The sequence below is a fragment of the Bos javanicus genome, chromosome 6 (assembly GCF_032452875.1).
Source record: "Bos javanicus breed banteng chromosome 6, ARS-OSU_banteng_1.0, whole genome shotgun sequence".
NCBI classification, from domain to species: domain Eukaryota; kingdom Metazoa; phylum Chordata; class Mammalia; order Artiodactyla; family Bovidae; genus Bos; species Bos javanicus.
The window spans coordinates 98,160,593-98,178,054 of NC_083873.1; the positions used below are offsets into that span (position 1 = coordinate 98,160,593).

At 44.6% G+C, this 17,462-nt stretch overlaps 1 protein-coding gene across 2 annotated transcripts in view; it reads right to left on the minus strand.

Annotated features, from left to right (window-relative positions):
* Positions 1-17,462, minus strand: part of PLAC8 (placenta associated 8) — a 34,903-nt gene that overhangs the window by 8,515 nt on the left and 8,926 nt on the right. The window contains exons 2-4 of one of the 2 annotated variants that reach the window (XM_061420664.1): positions 4,307-4,442; positions 3,572-3,722; positions 1,575-1,699 (exon numbers count right to left, since the gene is read on the minus strand). In XM_061420664.1, the coding sequence (XP_061276648.1) occupies positions 1,575-1,699; positions 3,572-3,692 (246 nt within the window). In that variant the 5' untranslated portion in view covers positions 3,693-3,722; positions 4,307-4,442. The remainder of the gene's footprint in view (positions 1-1,574; positions 1,700-3,571; positions 3,723-4,306; positions 4,443-17,462) is intronic. The other variant, XM_061420663.1, reaches the window with a different exon arrangement.

Consider the following 17,462-nt stretch of genomic DNA (forward strand, 5'->3'; position numbering starts at 1 on the left):
AAATTATTGATATTAATAAAATTTATCACTGAATAGTGGAATTGGGCATAAAGCAATTAGATTTTCATTTTTTATTTTATATATCTCTGTGTTTTAATTTGTCATAACATTACCTATACATATTTTTATGATTATTTTTATGATTAAAAAACTAACAAACATTTTAAGCAAAAAAATAAAATAATTTCAATGGAGTAAAATTAGTTCCTTAAATATTCTATTTATTTGTTCTGTGATGATTAATTTTATGTGCCAACTTGGCTAGGCCATAGTACCCACATATTCAGTCAAATGCTATTCTGGATGTTTGCGTGAGGGTAATGTTTCAGATGAAATTAACGCTTAAATCAGTAGACTTAAAGTAACCATCCAAAATGTGGGTGGGCCTCACCTAATTGTTGAAGGCCTGAACAGAGAAAGAGCGATCTCCCCTGAACTAGAAGGAATTCTGCCCGCAGGCTGCCTTTGGATTCTGCAACTCTTCCCAGCCTGTCAGCCTATCTTGCTTTTTGGACTTACCAGTCCCCACAATGTTATGAGGCAATTCCTTAAAATTTAATGCTCTCTTTATATATCTGTATTCATATCATCTCTATCTCCTTTTGGTTCTGTTTCTGGAGAGCACTAAAGTGAAGCTTATGGTGTAATGACGGGGGCATCCCAGGTGGCATTAGTGCTAAAGAACCTGCCTGCCAACGCAGGAAACATAAGGGACGCTGGTTCGATCCTTGGGTCAGGAAGATCCCCTGCAGGAGGGCATGGCAACTCACTCCAGTATTCTTGCCTGGAGAGTCCCATGGACAGAGTCCCGTGGACAGAGCCCTTGCGGGCTACAGTGCCCAGGGTTACAGAGAGTCCGACGCGACTGAAGTGACTTAGCATGGTGTAATGGAATGTGCGGGTATGAAAAGCTGAGTTGAGTAATGACTCCTTTATGACTAGTGCATATCTTTGCCTGAGTTATTCTACCTGTTAAAACGTTTCTCATCTGTGAAGTGTGATAGACCTACTTACTTTACAGAGATGGTGCAAGGTTTCCGTGATGTAACATGTCATGTACGTGGGGCATAGTACAAGCATGGCCCTGAACAATCCTCTTCCATTGTATGACATACATTGCAAATATGAGAGTTGTTTGTTTTCTACGGTTTTCACAGAAATGTAGAAGGAGGTCACATAACCAGAGGATCTATTGCTACAATAATAGAATGCACATGCCAGGAAACTCCTACCAACCAAATTTAGTTGATGCCTGTGGGCCTGCCAAGTTGCTTCAGCTGTGTGCTACTCTTTGTGACCCTGTGGGCTGTAGCCTGCCAGGCTCCTATGTCCATGGGATTCTCCGGGCAAGAGTACTGGAGTGGGTTGCCGTGTTCTCCTCCAGGGGATCTTTCCCACCCAGGGATCGAACCCACGTCTCTTACGTCTCCTGCATCTGCCTCTTTCTTTACCACTAGCGCCACCTGGGAAGCCCCCATTCAGTTGACAGGTACCATCAAATGGCCTCTATGTTTATCACAATTGTTTTGAATGTGGGTGCATATTCGAATGATACAATATTGTAAAAGATTCACCGGAATGCCGTATCGAGTCCTGTAGAGGGTCCTCATTGCGACACTTGTTCCGCACAGACAGCATTCATTCATATCAGATGCAACTTGACACGCAAGGCACGTGAAGCAAAATGTGCCGCAGAGACCTGGATGCGTGAAATCAGAGGTATGAATTACTCCATTCTGCCCTCCACCATGGTTGAGAGTTCGGGTGTGCTCATGGATGGCAGTTCCAAATCCTGGGGCCTTTGTCACATAGTCTGCTGCCAAGGCCATCCTCACTGCTTCTGTTCAACATCACATCAGCTTCCCCTCATTCCCTCTAGTACTGCCTTCTTCCATGTATTGAATGACTCACTGAAACCTGGCCCTGTTCCAGAGGTTATCCTCACTACCCACAATGCCTCTGTCTGAAGTCCAGGAGTGAGGTCAAATACTGTGAAAAGTTCTCCAACAGGAACCTACTCAAGATCCCAAGGTGTCACTCACAGAAATGGGGCCTCCAGTGCTCTGGGAAGATGCTGTTGCTTGATCTGAATATGGAATGATGATTAGGAATTTTATAGATTGAGGAAAGGGGAAAGAGCCTCTGTAGATAACTTGGTTTGTCTTGGCAATGGCTGGTTACACATAACGTGGCTGGAACCAGGGATGGGGAAGAATGGGGATGAAGCTGGATCAAAGGCAGGGTGGAGACTGGATGATCTGGAAGTACGAGTGTTCAGAGGGGGTCACGGAAGTCATGAGGAACCTCTGAAATATTTTAAGAAGGGAGAATGATTTGATCAGATCTCTGATTTAAGAAATCCTATGTGAAGGTTTTAAGCTCATATTAGAACTTGTAATTCACTTATTCAAGTAACAATACTAGGGTTTGGAGGATTAGAATATTCCTCTTTAGAAGGTTTTATTATTGTGGTTTCATGATCACTATGATTCGCAGATGTTGAACTAACGTCCTGAGAAGTGCAAGTCATCAGCCCGGGTCATGCAGCAGGACAAGGAGCGCAAATCAACCAGCTCAGTGGTTCCATGTCCCAGGTGATTCTTTCCCTCTATGCTTTTCAATGTAATTATCAACTCCATTCCAAATTTTAATTCCTCTGCCAAGTTAAAGGTTAACTTCCCTGTCTCAGAACACTGGGTAGATTTGAAACAGGTGAAAAAAAGAAACAAATGAACAGAAAACCTCAGAGTAAAATTTGTTTCATTTTTTATTTTGCAGGCAGGTTTGTTTGTTTCTTGCTTGGTGTTGAGAACTAAGCATTTGGCCTCTCTGACACGCACATCTTACCCCGAACTTTTCTTCTCTCAGGTTTCATAAAATGAAATCTCATTTAGATCTCATAAAATGAAACAAAACTGAAAATGAAGCAGAGTTAGAGATATTTTACCCACTGAGCAGTTAATTGCCTTCAGAATTCTTTATTCTTGTCTGTATAACAATCCTAAATGTATAAATAAAAATAATGCTTATGTGAGCTCATGCTGAAACCACGGATGAAACTGAACCCTTGTGTGTGGGGCACAGTGTAACTGTAATGAGTTTAATTGATGTATAACAAAAGCAGCCTTTTTTCTTTTTAATCAAGTTAAACTTTAAACGTCTCTTCTAATATAATGTATGGTCTATTTATAATAATTAGGCCAAGCCTGTTCATTATTCAAATCATTGGCTTTTTCTTTTTAACAGTTATCTTAACTCCAGAACTTTTTTTAGGAGTAAGATTATCCTTTGAAGGGTGAAGAAGAACGAACCTACAGTCGGTACAGGATTTTTCTGTTTGCAAAGCATTGCCTGACAGGCAGGGTACCTTGGAATGAGAGGGGAACTTCTATTACACCCTAAGGGAGAAATGAAGGAAAGATATGAGTAAACTCTGGGAAATTGTGGAGGACAGACGACCCTGGCATGCTACAATCCATGGGGTCACAAAGCTTTATATACAACTTAGCGACTGGACAACCCAAGGTTAAAATTCACTTCTGAGTCGGTTACAGGTTTCCCCAGCACTTACAGACACCACAGTCGCTGAAACAATCACACAAGCCCGTCTGCCAGTTGGAGTTCTGAGGTGCTGGACCGCTTCCGACTCCAGGCTGGGTTACAATGACCACTGGAGAAGATGCAGCTTGCATTTTCAATGCAGGTTCTTAAGCGGCTGTGGTCTGAAAGGAAGAACTTGGTGTCAGTAGTCTGGAGGTTGCTCTTAGAAGCCTGTTTTCTGGGACTTGGCTTCACAGGCAAGCGACGCAGTTTAGATCAAGTTGCTGGCTGATCTTTGAAGAACCTTTTTCTACAGAGGCTCCTGGAGGAAGGGATTCACTGAATCAGTTAAAGGAACGGATGCTTCTCTTGGAGTTAGGGAATGAGACAGGCTTGTAAGTACTGTTTTAAACAGCTATCTAGTCTCTGCACAAGACAGGAAAACAGAAGAGGAAACCTGTGTAAATGGCAGGTGTGTGTGCTCAGTCGTGTCTGACTCTTTGTGACCGTATAGACTATAGCCCACCAGGCTCCTCTGTCCATGGGATTTCCCAGGCAAGAATACTGGAGTGGTTTACCATTTCCTCCTCCAGGGGATCATCCCGATGCAGGGATCAAACCCCTGTTTCCTGCGTCTTTTGTATTGGCAGGTAGATTCTTTACCACTGTGCCACCTGCGAAGCCATGCCAACTAAAAACTGTCACTCGTTATCTGGTGCCACAAGAATTAAGTCATTAACCACTTAGTTGCTGATTTTCAACATGCCCTGAAAGGAGTTCAGGGTGGAAATTAGGAATGAAGCTCCCTGTGAACTAGGGAACACTGGCAGAACAGGCCTTCAGAGAGTTAGATATTTTTGAGACAAGATTTTATGAGCCCAGTCTCTCATATCTTCTCATATCTAGAAAAGAACGAAAATCATTAACGGAGACAACTGCTCCATGTGACTTGCAGCAACCTTCTGCCAAAATGCGTGCTTGATGGCACAAGTCCCCTTCACTAAAATCTTATACACACCGACCTCCGCTCTGACCTTCTTAGGGCAGCTCCTCAGAGCTATCTGAGAAGCTGTCTCTTGGGCTATAGATCTCATTTGCCCCAAATAAAACTTAACTCACACCTGCCTGTTAATGAGTCCAAGCTCACTTTGCTCTCAGCACAACAGGCCAATAAATCCAAGAGATGAGATGTTGAGGCAAGGAATGCGACTTTATTGGGAAAGCTGACTGACCGAGAAGATAGTCGACTAATGTCTTAAAATAACCATCTTGTCAGGGTCTGGATGCGTTTCTTTTATAGAACAGAAGGGGAGGATTTGCAGAACTAAAGTAAAAAGGCAAATAGTCTGACTCATGGAGTCAGCTTTTAGGAATTTATCCACGAGGGGTTGTAAACCCTTCTTCCCTTCCAGCTTTATCGGATAGGCAGTTTCTGGCCTAAGGCTCATTCTTATAGGTTGGGCCTTTACTGGCCTTGCAGGGGTTCCTTTGTCTCGTTAAGGGTCTACTGCCCGTAGGATATGGCTGGGAATAGGACCTTGTGGCTGGTCTGTCTTAGTCAGAGTCAAGATAAAAGCCTGCTTGGGGCCTCCTGACCTGAGTATGGCCCCAGGGGAGCTCAGAAGATCTCTTCTAAGGACGTGGGTAGGACACTGAGACACAACTAGAAAGGCATGCAAAATCCACCGTTGTTTAAATTGGCAAGTGAAATGCCCAGTAAAATAATCGAGTGCAAGGCTTTCCATCGACACCAGTCACAGTACAGCTTTAGGAGGAGAGAGGTCCAGTGTGAAAAATTAAGACAAAGTACAGTGGCTCCTGTATCAATTAAGTAATCAATTTTCTTTTCTGCTATGGGAGTCAAGGACTACCCAGGGATCCTTGATGGAGATTAGCATCTCACTGAGGGGAGCCACCAGAATCCCCAGGGCCATGCCAGTTGTCCAGCATGGCCATCTCAGGAGCCAAAGTCGCCCTTCCCCTTCAGGAATGGGGACAGTCCCTCTTCCAGTGACCTGTTTGTCTGCTATCTGGGCATAGCCCGGGGTGGGGAGGTTCTTTCTGGCAGTCTTGGGCACAGTGGCCAGTTGACTTGCATTTGTAGCATTTCCTCTTGTTGGTCTTATTTCCAGATGAATGGTTGAACTTTCTTGGCCCCCCTGAGGTCACAAAGCATGACTGACACCAACAGCTATCAGTTTTGCACGAGCCCTGGCCTGTCTTTTCTCATGTTAGGTTCTCTCTTTCTCCTGAGCTTGGTCTTGATTATTAAATACCCCAAAGGCCACATCTGGGAGCTGGAGCATGGGCGTTTGTGGGCCAAGTTGTAATTTTTGGAGTTTCTGCCTAATATGAGGGGTGGACTGGCTAAGTGGGAATGCTGTCAGGAGGAGGATGTGCTAGGTTTCCACCCTGAGAGATCAGAGAGCTTAGAAGGGGATCATCTAAAGTGTTGGGAGAGTCTTCTGGTTCTCCAGGTTTTAAAATACAGGAGCTACATGGGGTGGGATTTTGGTAAAGGACTGTGAAAGCCTGAATATAGGGAATCTCAATCCACTTCCTCATCTGGCAGCAATAAAGATCCAATTGCAGAAGGTTATCATAATTTAGAGACCCATTTTCAGGCCATTTTTCTCCATTTCCCAACTTAAACAAAGTCCGGGCACTGCTACAGTAGAATTTAAGTTTCTCCTTCTTTAACCCTTCAGTTTTAAAGAATTTCCAGTTCTTAAGGATACACTCCAGAGATGTTTTTTCTGACTTGGAGAGGGATCCTCCCATGTTGAGTAACCTGCAACTGAGAACAAGACAGCGCTCCTAGAATGGAATCCATCATCCTGGAAGCCTTTACCAGGAGATTTAACCTGAAGGGGTGCAGGGCATCCCCTAAGTTCTCTTTGGACCTAATGGGATTTCAAGCATCCTCTTCTCTCCCATTGATTTCTGACCAGATATCTCTGCCCTCTGCGATACCACCATGTGCAGGACACCCTACCCAGCAATTAGAGAAGGGCTTTCACGCTAAGTGTAAACTGTTGCCAGGACTTTCCTTAAGAGGGATCCCTTTTCTGTAGAGCTTACGTCCTACGATAAGTCTTTCCAGGCTGGGTGTATTCTTCGTGACTGAGCATCTACAAAGCTTATGATTCGGGCTTCTGGGTGGCAGCCAGTCTAATAGGCTGTCCCTAGCAGAATGCGTAGCCTACCAAGGCCTGGAGTGAAGGGGTCCAGTAGACGCAAAGGAAAAACTTGGGGGAATTGGAGTTGAGCGCCTTGGAAGATGGCATGGGGCTCAAGGTTTGAGGCCCAGCAGGCAGAGACGTTCTCAGAGTAGATTTCTGGGCATTGAGTGAGGTGAGAGACTAGACAACAGAAGAACCCCGAAATCCTTTGCTCTGTCTTCCTGGCAGCTGAGATAGAATTAAGAATCATCTGATGATTTTGTCTGACACAGACAGCACAGAGTGTGACAGTGGCTGGGGTGCAGCTTAGGAATGATATCCAAGAAATTCTTCCCTAGAAGAAGGATATTATAAGAAGGAGATAAGGAGTGAGAAAGAGAACTTGTTGTGGGAGGAAAGTGGGAAAGGAAACTGTAGTGGAGGGTTTCACACAGGACAGTGAGAGAGAGACAGTGAGAGCAAGAGAGAGACAGAACTTTTGGGCTTCTGCTCAGTTGGAAATTGCGTTTCCACCTTGTCCCAGAGGACAGCAACAACTATCACCCAAGAATTATTTGATTCTTGAAAAGAAAGTGAAGGGGAGATGAGAGAAAGAAGGCAGGAGTAGAAGTCAGGGGCCGTAAGTGACAGCTGGGCGAAGCCCGTGGTTTACCTTGACTTTCCAAATTCCCGAGTTGCCATACCAGATCTGATCTCAGGGGGCCTCAGTCTGCAGCAGCTTGAAGTGGGGTCTGGGCTCACCGGCCAAAGATTGAGTCTGGGTCACGGCAATGAGAGCACCAGATCCTAACCACTAAACCTGTGGTCAGTGACAAGACCCTGGCTTCCTGGCTTTGCAAAAAAGAATTCCCTCAAAGACAGAAAGTAGTGAAGCAAATGAAGTGTTTATTAGGAGGGTTAGAGCACAGTACGTGTGGGTAGACTCATGGCGGGGACTCAGAGAGAGAGAGTCACTGAGTTTTGCCCTCATGGCAGTCTGAACAGTTTTATGTGGCATGTCTTCTGGGTTTCCTTGGCCAATCATTTTGGTTTGCCTTGTTCACGGTCTATATTTGGTATACCACAGGATCCTTCCATGTGTGTGCGTGCATCTCTTAGCCGAGATGGATTCTACCGAAAAGGCAAAAGGGTAGAGCATCCCTTGGCATCATTAGCCTTTTACCACCAGGAGACCTTTCTGTGCATGTGTGGTTGCGGAAGTCTCCTGATTTTGATAACAAGAAATACGTGGTCTGGGCAGGGCCCAGAGTCCTCCCTTAATTGTCCTGCTATTGTTGTCTTGGAGTTTCAGTCTACAGGAGGTCTTCTGACTTCAAGAATGAGAAATATGTGTTCTGGGCAGGGCCTAGCCTCCTCCCTTAACTTTTGTCATGGGGTTTCTGTCCACAGAGAATGAATTTTACCCTGAGATTTAACCTGGGGGCAGGGGGGTTCCATCTACATCCTGCCTCAATTTCATGGATAGAGGGATCTCACATTTTAAAAAATTTATTTATTACTTTTAGTTGCACTGGATCTTCTTTGCTGCATGGGCTTTCTCTTGTATAGGTTCTAGGAGAGGCAGCAGAGGATGAGATGGTTAGATAGCATCACAGACTCAGTGGACACGAATTTGAGCAAACTCTGGGAGACAGATAGCTTCCCAAGTGGCGCTAGTGGTAAAGAATCTGCCTGCTAAGGCAGCAGATGCCAGAGACCTGGGCTCGATCCCTGGGTTGGGAAGATCCCCTGGAGAAGGAAATGGCAACCCACTCCAGTATTCTTGCCTGAAAAAATTCCATGGACAGAGGAGCCTGGAGTGTTGCAGCCCATGGGGTCACTGAGTTGGACACGACTTAGCAACTCAACAACAGGTTCCAGAGGGCATGGGCTTCAGTAGTTGTGGCTCACGGGCTCTAGAGGGCTTCAGAGCACAGGCTCAGAAGCTGTGGGGCATGGTTCCAGCTGCTCCACCACATGTGGAATCTTCCCGGACCAGGGATCAAACCCGTGTTCCCTACATTGGCAGGAGGATTCTTCTCTAATATGTCACCAGGGAAGACCGTCTGAAGCAAGGTCCTGGAGCGACAGCCCACCAATCTTCACTCCTGGGGGGAGGGGAGGTTACCAGTTGTAGGTGGGATTGAGATCAGGGTGGCTCACTGGTTGTCAGGGAAAGCAGCAGAAGAGCACAGCCATTCACTGCCCCTTTGATAAGTTCTCAGGGTGGAGATGTTCTGATCTAACACCTAAAACAATTACTAGCTGGGGTTGGTGGCAAGGACGCAGGCATCTCCTGATTCGGAAGGTCGGTCATCTGAGTAGAATGTAGGTGACACAGGCACTGGTCAAGCAGAGGGTGAACAGAGAAGCAAGAGTACAGTCATCTTGGGGAGCCTGCCCGTACAGGGCAATTCAGCTCCATTCTGACACTGCCACCTGTAAACAGTGTCAGATTCCATGTATTACAGGCTCAGTCCCACAGGACTGCCCTCCCTCTCCTACTTCAGATATCCATTGTACATCCACGTGGTTACCTGTACTTCTTTTTAAAGCATTTCTTTCATTTATTCATTTTTAAATGTTTTGGTTGTACAGGGTCTTCATCACTGCACGCAGGCTTTCTCAGGTTGCAACAAGCGGAGGTTACTCTTCATTGGGGTGCACGGCTTCTTATTGCGATGGCTTCCCTTTTTGAGGAGCACAGGCTCTAGGCACACAGGCTTCAGTAGTTTTGCAGCACATGGGCTCAGTAGTTGCTGCTCAAGGGCTATAGTGCCTGGGCTCAGTAGTTGTAGCACATCCCACAGCATGTGGAATCTTCCAAGACCAGGGGTCAAACACATGTGCCCCTGCATTGGCAGGCAGACTTTCAATCCAGTGAGCCACCAGGGAAGTCCTCACCTGTGCTTCTGACCAGGTAGATCAGAGGTTCCCATGCTCCCCTCTTCATTTCCATTAATTTGCAAAAGTGGCCCACAGAACTCAGGAAAACAGTTTACATGGGCTTGCCTGGTGCCTCAGAGGTTAAAGCGTCTGCCTGCAATTCGGGAGACCAGGGTTCGATCCCAGGGTCAGGAAGATCCCCTGGAGAAGGAAGTGGCAACCCACTCCAGTATTCTTGCCTGGAGAATCCCATGGAGTGAGGAGCCTGGTAGGCTACAGTCCACGGGGCTACAAAGAGTCGGACATGACTGAGCTACTTCACTTTCACTTTCTATTGATATATTACAAAGGGTATTAAAGGATACAGATGGACAATCAGATGAAAAGATATCTAAGGGGAGCTTCAGAGTCTGTGGAGTTTGGGGTGCGTCACTCTCCCAGCACACAAACCCCAAAACTCTCTGAAGTCTGTCCTTTTGGGGTTTTATGGAGGCTTCATTGCATAGGCGTGATTGATGAAATCATTGGCCATTGGTGATTGAACTCAGTCTCCAAACCCTTCTCCCCTCCCTGCCTCACAGTCTGGGAGGGGGGACTGAACATTCCACCCCTAGTAAATCCTAAAGGAAATCAACCCTGAATATTCATTAGAAGAACTGATGCTGAAGCTGAAACTCCAATACTTTGGCCACTTGATGTGAAGAGCCAACTCATTGGAAAAGACCCTGATGCTGGGTAAGATTGAAGGCAGGAGGAGAAGGGGCTGGCAGAGGATGATATGGTTGGATGGCATCGCCAACTCAATGAACATGAGTTTGAGCAAACTCCAGGAGACAGGAGACAGTGAATGACAGGGAAGTCTGGTGTGCTGCAGTCCACGGGGCTGCAAAGAGTTGGACACGACTGAGCAGCTGAACAACAACAATCACAAGTTGCTTCCCCTGGCAACCAGCCCCCATCCTCAACGGTTTTCCAAAAGTCACTTCATTAGCATAAGCTCTATAGTTGAGAGGAGCTTGTTATGAATAACAAGACACCTTTACCACTTTTATCACTTAATAAATTCCATAGATTTTAGGAGCTCTGTACCCTGAACAGGAATGAAAGTAAAATGTGTATAAATCACAATGTCACAGTCAAAAGTCAAAGTGTTAGTCACTCAGTTGTGTCTGACTTTTTGTGACCCCGTGGACAGTAGCATACTAGGCTCCTCTGTCCATGGGATTCTCTAGGCAAGAACACTGGAGTGGGTTCCTGCCGGGAGCCAGCACGGGAGTCCCCACTCATAACAAGGTTATGTGGGAGAGTTCTGGTGGGCAAGGCGAGCCAGAACTCGAGGGGTGCCCCTCTGGGCCTGCCTGAGCGTCTACTCCAAAACCAGAGTCTGTCTGTTTTACTGCTTCATGACTTTCACCAACTCCTCCGACAGTCACGGAGGGGGGCTATCCCCATCGCCTTTTCTCTGAAGGAAATCAACTTAGAACTCTGGCTAATTAGCCTCTTGGGCATAATAGGAGTGTTTAAATCCAAACCCCCCAGATGGTTCTCTAACTTGCCTGACAGGTTTACCCGGACTCCTACAGCTACGCATATGATTGTTTACAGTCTCCCAACTGTGAGAGGCACGGGAAGCTTAAGATATTCAAATAGTATAGAGCCTCTGGGGGAATTAGAAATTGTCAGAATAGAACTAGTAGAAGATTTCATTGTTGAGCCAATGCTTGCTGCCAAGTTTCCACATCCCCTGTATTGTATCTTTGGAAGTGTATTAATTAATATAGTTGGTATGTAGAAAAAATAAGCAGTGGCCTTGGTGTTAACAACTTTAGACCCTTAAGGTAATAAATTCTTTCCTTCGTTGTAAACCCATTGCACCTTTGCCCTATAGGAATGCAATTTTATCTAACACCTTCGGAGGATGGCGCCAAACTTTAAAATAATTACTCTTAGAGAAAATAAGTCTTATGGTTGACAAACCTTTGTCAGAGTCATAAAATGTTAACAGGCCTTCTGGCCAGAAGATGATGTAAATCACCTAAACCATTTGTATAAGATAAGTTTGCAGAAAAGAAACCCTGGTTTCGATAAGGATCAAAGACTGCTGACTTTGCATGATTTCACACCCCCTATTATCCTCTATGTGCAACTTAGGGTATAAAAGCCCCTGTTGAAAATAAAGTTTCGGGCCTTGCTCACCGAAGCTTGGTCTCCCCGTGTCGTTCTTTCTTGTTTCCTTTTCCTCCTTTTCTCTTCTGTTCTTCCTTCACGCCAAAATAATTGGAGCGCGGGGGTCCTCTGGGACCACTTATTTGCCTGGGCTTCTAAGACCCAATCGAGAAGGTGCCTAAGGTGGGGCACCTTCCGCTATTTGAGAGGGTGCCTGCAGCCTCTGTGGTCAGAGCAAGTTTGGTGTCACGAACTTTATTGATTTCCTGCGTAAACCAGTTATTATTGAGCATCTAATAAATCCCTGCTTTGCTATTCTAATCGCCAACGCCGTCCTCCTGAGGGAATCCCTGGATCCAACTGGGGCTGGACCCCAGGAGTTTCCCTATCCCTTCTCCTGGGGATCTTCCCAACCCAGGGCTCAAACCCAGGTCTCCCACATTGCAGACAGATTCTTTAACATCTGAGCCACCAGGGAAATCCAAGAATGCTGGAGTGGGTAGCCTATCCCTTCTCCAGGGATATAACAGTAATCCTCTCCAATCTTCCTGCATCCAAGTTGATCCTTCAGTTGAAATTTACCTGAAGCCTTGTTAGGGGGCAAGCAAAGATAGAGTGCCCAAGCAAAGCTTATTATAAAGTACATTTTGTCCTAATTTCTCTCCATCCTAAGAGGCAGTGTGGGGGTAATTAAACATTGATTTGAATAAAAAAACCACATTTTTTTAATGTGAACCATTTTTAAAAGTCTTTATCGAATTTGTCACAGTATTGTTTCTGTTTCATGTTTTGGGTTTTGGTCACCAGGCATATGGGATCTTAGCTCCCCAACCAGTGATCTCTCTTGCACCCCCTGCATTGGAAGGTAAAGTCCTAACCATTGGACTGCCAGGAAAGTCCCTGATTTGATTTGGAGTGAGAATGTGCTGTGCTGTGCTTAGTCACTCAGTCATGTCTGGCTCTTTGCGACCCCATGGACTGTAGCCTGCTAGGCTCTTCTGTCCATAGAATTCTCCAGGCCAGAATACTGGAGTGGGTAGCCTTTCCCTTCTCCAGGGGATCTTCCCAACCCAGAAATCGAACTGGGGTCTCCTGCAATGCAGAAAGATTCTTTACCAGCTGAGCTACCAGGGAATATCTGGGAGTGAGAATATCTTTGTTCAAATTCTGTTTTTCTAAACTGTAATCTTGGACTAGTCATTGATAGGCCTAGTCATTTAACTAGTCATTTAAATTTCCTCCTACTCATCTGTGAAGTGAAAGTGGTTTCTGACCTATCCACCTTATGTGCTCATTGAGAGTATTAAATAAGATAAAGTCCAAGGATGAATTTAATGAACAACTAAAATTAAGATAAAATTAAGATAAAGTCCAAGGATGAATTTAATGAACAACTTAAAAAAATCAGACTTGTATAAAGGGAGTGGCTAAAATGTACAAAAATGCAGCAAGGAAATTTCTTTTGATCATTTCCACAAATAATTCTTGGCAAAAGTATCAGTTAATATTTACTGAGATGCCACCCTATATCAGGCACTATACTAGACTCACACTGTCCACTTCATGTTATAACAGCCCCGGCTAAGTACGAACTATTACCTTTACTGAGTTGATGAGGAAATGGAGGCTCTGAGACTTTAAGTAAATTGTGAAATTCAAACCCTTCTCTGGCTCACTCCACAGGCCCTGTTCCTCCCTTTGCTCTCAGCTAAAAAGCCTGCTCCTTCAGAGCACTGACTGCATTGTGGCATTGTCCTTGGTTTGTTGTGATCTCCTTGAGAGCTGGAACCCTCTCTTCCCATTTATTCCTTTATCATCACACCCAGTGTTAGGCTCATAGAAGGTACTTTTCATTGTCTTCTTGAATTAAGTACTTATTATATGCTTAATTCACTCACAGCGTGCTAGACACTGAGATGTAATACATTTCCACTTCAGAATCAGGACAAAAGAAAAACACTAAAATTGAAAATACAGTGCTTCCTGATACTCAGGCAATATGATTATACTATTTGCTTTCTTGTATTGCTTTCCTCATAGGGCAGTTTCAAAAACAAGCCAATTACCTCAGTTGTTCTATATTACTTTTTCTATTTCTTGAGTTCACTGGTTTCTTTTCTAGATTTCACTGCTCAGTCATGTGTGGGTGACCTGGATAGTTGGGTAGTGCCCATAAACAAAAAAAGGAGAGCAGTACATGACACAGGGCAACACCTTGGATATTTATCCACACAGGGACAGTGTATCAGCAATGATTCAAACATGCCTAAATCTACCCAGGCTTCATCATCAGTTCAGCTCAGTTGTTCAGTTGTGTCCGACTCTTTGTGACCCCATAGACTGTAGCATGCCAAGCTTCTCTGTCCATCACCAACTCCCGGAGCTTGCTCAAACTCATGTCCTTCGAGTTGGTGATGCCCTCCAACCATCTCATCCTCTGTTGTCCCCTTCTCCTCCTGCCTTCAATCCTTCCCAGCATCAGGGTCTTTTCCAATGAGTCCCCTCTTCGCATCAGGTGGCCAAAGTATTGGAGTTTCAGCTTCAGCATCAGTCTTTCCAATGAATATTCGGATTGATTTCCTTTAGGATTGACTGGCTTGATCTCCTTGTAGTCCAAGGGACTCTCAAGAGTCTTCTCCAATACAGTTCAGAAGCATCAGTTCTTCGGTGCTCAGCTTTCCTTATGGTCCAACTCTCACATCCATACATTACTACTGGAAAAGCCACAGCTTTGACTAGATGGACCTCTGTCTGCAAAGTAATGTCTCTGCTTTTTAATATACTGTCTATGTTGGTCATAGCTTTTCTTCCAAGGAGTAGGCATCTTTTAATTTCATGGCTGCAGTCATCATCTGCAGTTATTTTGAAGCCCAGGAAGAGAAAGTCTGTCTCTGTTTTTCTTGTTTCCCCATCTATTTGCCACGAGGTGATGGGACCAGATGCCATGATCTTAGTTTTTTGAATGTTGAGTTTTAAGCCAGGTTTTTCACTCTCCTCTTTCACTTTCATCAAGAGACTCTTTAGTTCTTCTTCACTTTCTGCCATAAAGGTGGTGTCATCTGCATATCTGAGGTTATTGATATTTCTCCCTGCAATCTTGATTCCAGCTTGTGCTTTATCCAGCCCAGCATTTAGCATGATATACTCTGCATATAAGTTAAATAAGCAGAGTGACAGTATACAGCCCTGACATATTCCTTTCCCAGTTTGGAACCAGTCCACTGTTCCATGTCCGGTTCTAACTCTTGCTTCTTGACCTGTATACAGATTTTTCAGGAGGCAGGTAAGGTGGTCTGGTATTTCCATCTCTTTAAGATTGTTGTAATCCACACAGTCAAAGGCTTTGGCGTAATCAATAAAGCAGAAGTAGATGTTTTTCTGGAACTTTCTTACTTTTCCTATGGTCCAGTGGAGCTAATTATAAATTAGCCAGATTTATCATTATAAATTGTCCTTTGAGTCCTAGCAACAGCCTCATGTGAAGAATACTCAGTGTTTTTGGATAAGGATAAAATGAGTTTATTTTTATTTTATTTTTTAGACAGAAGAAGCTTTAAATGTTCTTCTAAATGTTCATACCTGTTAGACATTTCTACCATTAGAAATAGCTCTAGGTCTTTCCCTTTCCATTGGTGGTGCAGTATACAAACATATATTTTTCTAGACTTTAATTAAATGATTATAGTTATACAGTAAGAAAGCTTCCCAGGTGACTCAGTGATAAAGAACATGCCTGCCAACGCAGGAGACATAAGAGACGTGGGTGCAATCCCTGGGTCGGGAAGAGCCTCTGGAGGAGGGCATGGAAACCCACTCCAGTATTCTTGCCTGGAGAATCCCAAGAACAGAAAAGCCTGGCAGAGCTACAGTCCATGGGGTCACACAGAGTCGGACACGACTGAATCGACTTAGCACAGTCGCTTAGAACTTAGAAATGGGCAGTAACTCTGTCAAAGTTCAAGACAAGCACTTAGGAAGCCACCAAGGCAACAAACAACAGCTTTACACACACACGCACACACACACACGCACACACACGCACACACACACACAGAAATGTGTGTGTATGTTGTTATTCGTTGTTTAGTTGCTAAGCCGTGTTCAGCTTTTCACGACCCCATGGATTATAGTCCACCAGGCTCCTCTGTCCATGAGATTCTCCAGGCAAGAGTACTGGAGTGGGTTATCATTTCCTCCTCCAGGGGATCTTTTCTACCCAGGGATCAAAACCCCCACATCGCCTGCATTGGCAGGTGAATTCTTTACTGCTGAGCCACCAGGGAAGTTTGTGCATATGTATGAATACATAAATATTTCCTAGCCCTCTCTGTTGAGAGGACCTAGAGGCAAAAACAGCCCACTGTCAATGAATGTATTTTGTGCCCAAATCTTGGTTTATCAATGCCATTTTCCAATTAAAAAAAAAAAAAAGAGCCTGAGTTCATTGGAGAAATGGCTGATTCCAGGACTGGGGCAGGTAAAGTACAAGATAAGCCTGGAACATCTTGTGGAATCACAAGGTGAAAAAGTTCAAAATTGGACTAGAGACAGGGCCTCAGAGCCAAACTGATGGCTCTTCCAATAGCTAAATCTGGGACAGTATGAGTAACCAAACAATGTCAATATTGGATTATAACTTATAGGCAAAGTTATACTATACAAAGTTATAGTATAGTATAGTATAGTATACTATATTATACTGAGGTGTTGCTAGTGGTAAAAATAAAAACCTGCCTAACAATAAGAGATGGCTGATTCAATCCCTGGGTTGGGAAGGTTCCCTGAAGGAGGAAATGGTAAATCACTCCAGTATTTTTGCCTGGAAAATCCCATGAACAGAGAAGCCTGGAGGGCTACAGTCCATAGGGTTGCAAAGAGTCGAACATGACTGAAGCAACTTAGCACACATGCAAGTACTGATAAAAATAAAAGAATAAATTTTAAAATGAGGGAGAAGGGATAGTGCTTTCTTTTGGTAGATTTCCTATTAATTAATAAAGACGGAGTGATGGAAATATAAGATTATCATTTGGCAAATGCTACAGTAATAACTGGGGCTTCCCTGGAAGCTCAGGTGGTAAAGAGTCTGCCTGCAATGCAGGAGAACCCCATTCGATTCCTGGGCCTGGAAGTTCCCCTGGAGAAGGGATAGGATACCCACTCCAGTATTCTTGGGCTTCCCTGATGGCTCAGATCCACCTGTAATGTGGGAGACCTGGGTTTGATCCCTGGTTTGGGAAAATCCCCTGGTGGAGGGCCTGACAACCCACTCCAGCGTTCTGGCCTGGAGAATTCCCATGGGTGGAGGAGCCTGGCAAGCTACAGTCCATGCGGTCACAGAGTCAGACACGACTGAGCAACTAAGCGCAGCAACAGTAATACCTGTTATAGGCAAGGCTCAAGGATAGATACTAATTCTAGACTTCGGAAGTACGATGAGAAACAACACATTTACATGGTCTCAAAGTATCACCCCACAGGCTGCTGACTAATTACAAAGGGAAAAATGGCAACTCTCCAATGGATAAGCTGGCAGACACTATCTTAGTCAAGTGACCAAAGTTAGTAATTGTCAGTAATGGGACATACTGATGTGTTCCAGAAAGTGGAGACAATGCTATGACTGGGTATATTAATAAATCTTATCTATGGAGTAGGGGTGACTAGAGCATGTCTCACCATGCAACAGATAAAGAAACCGCGATCACT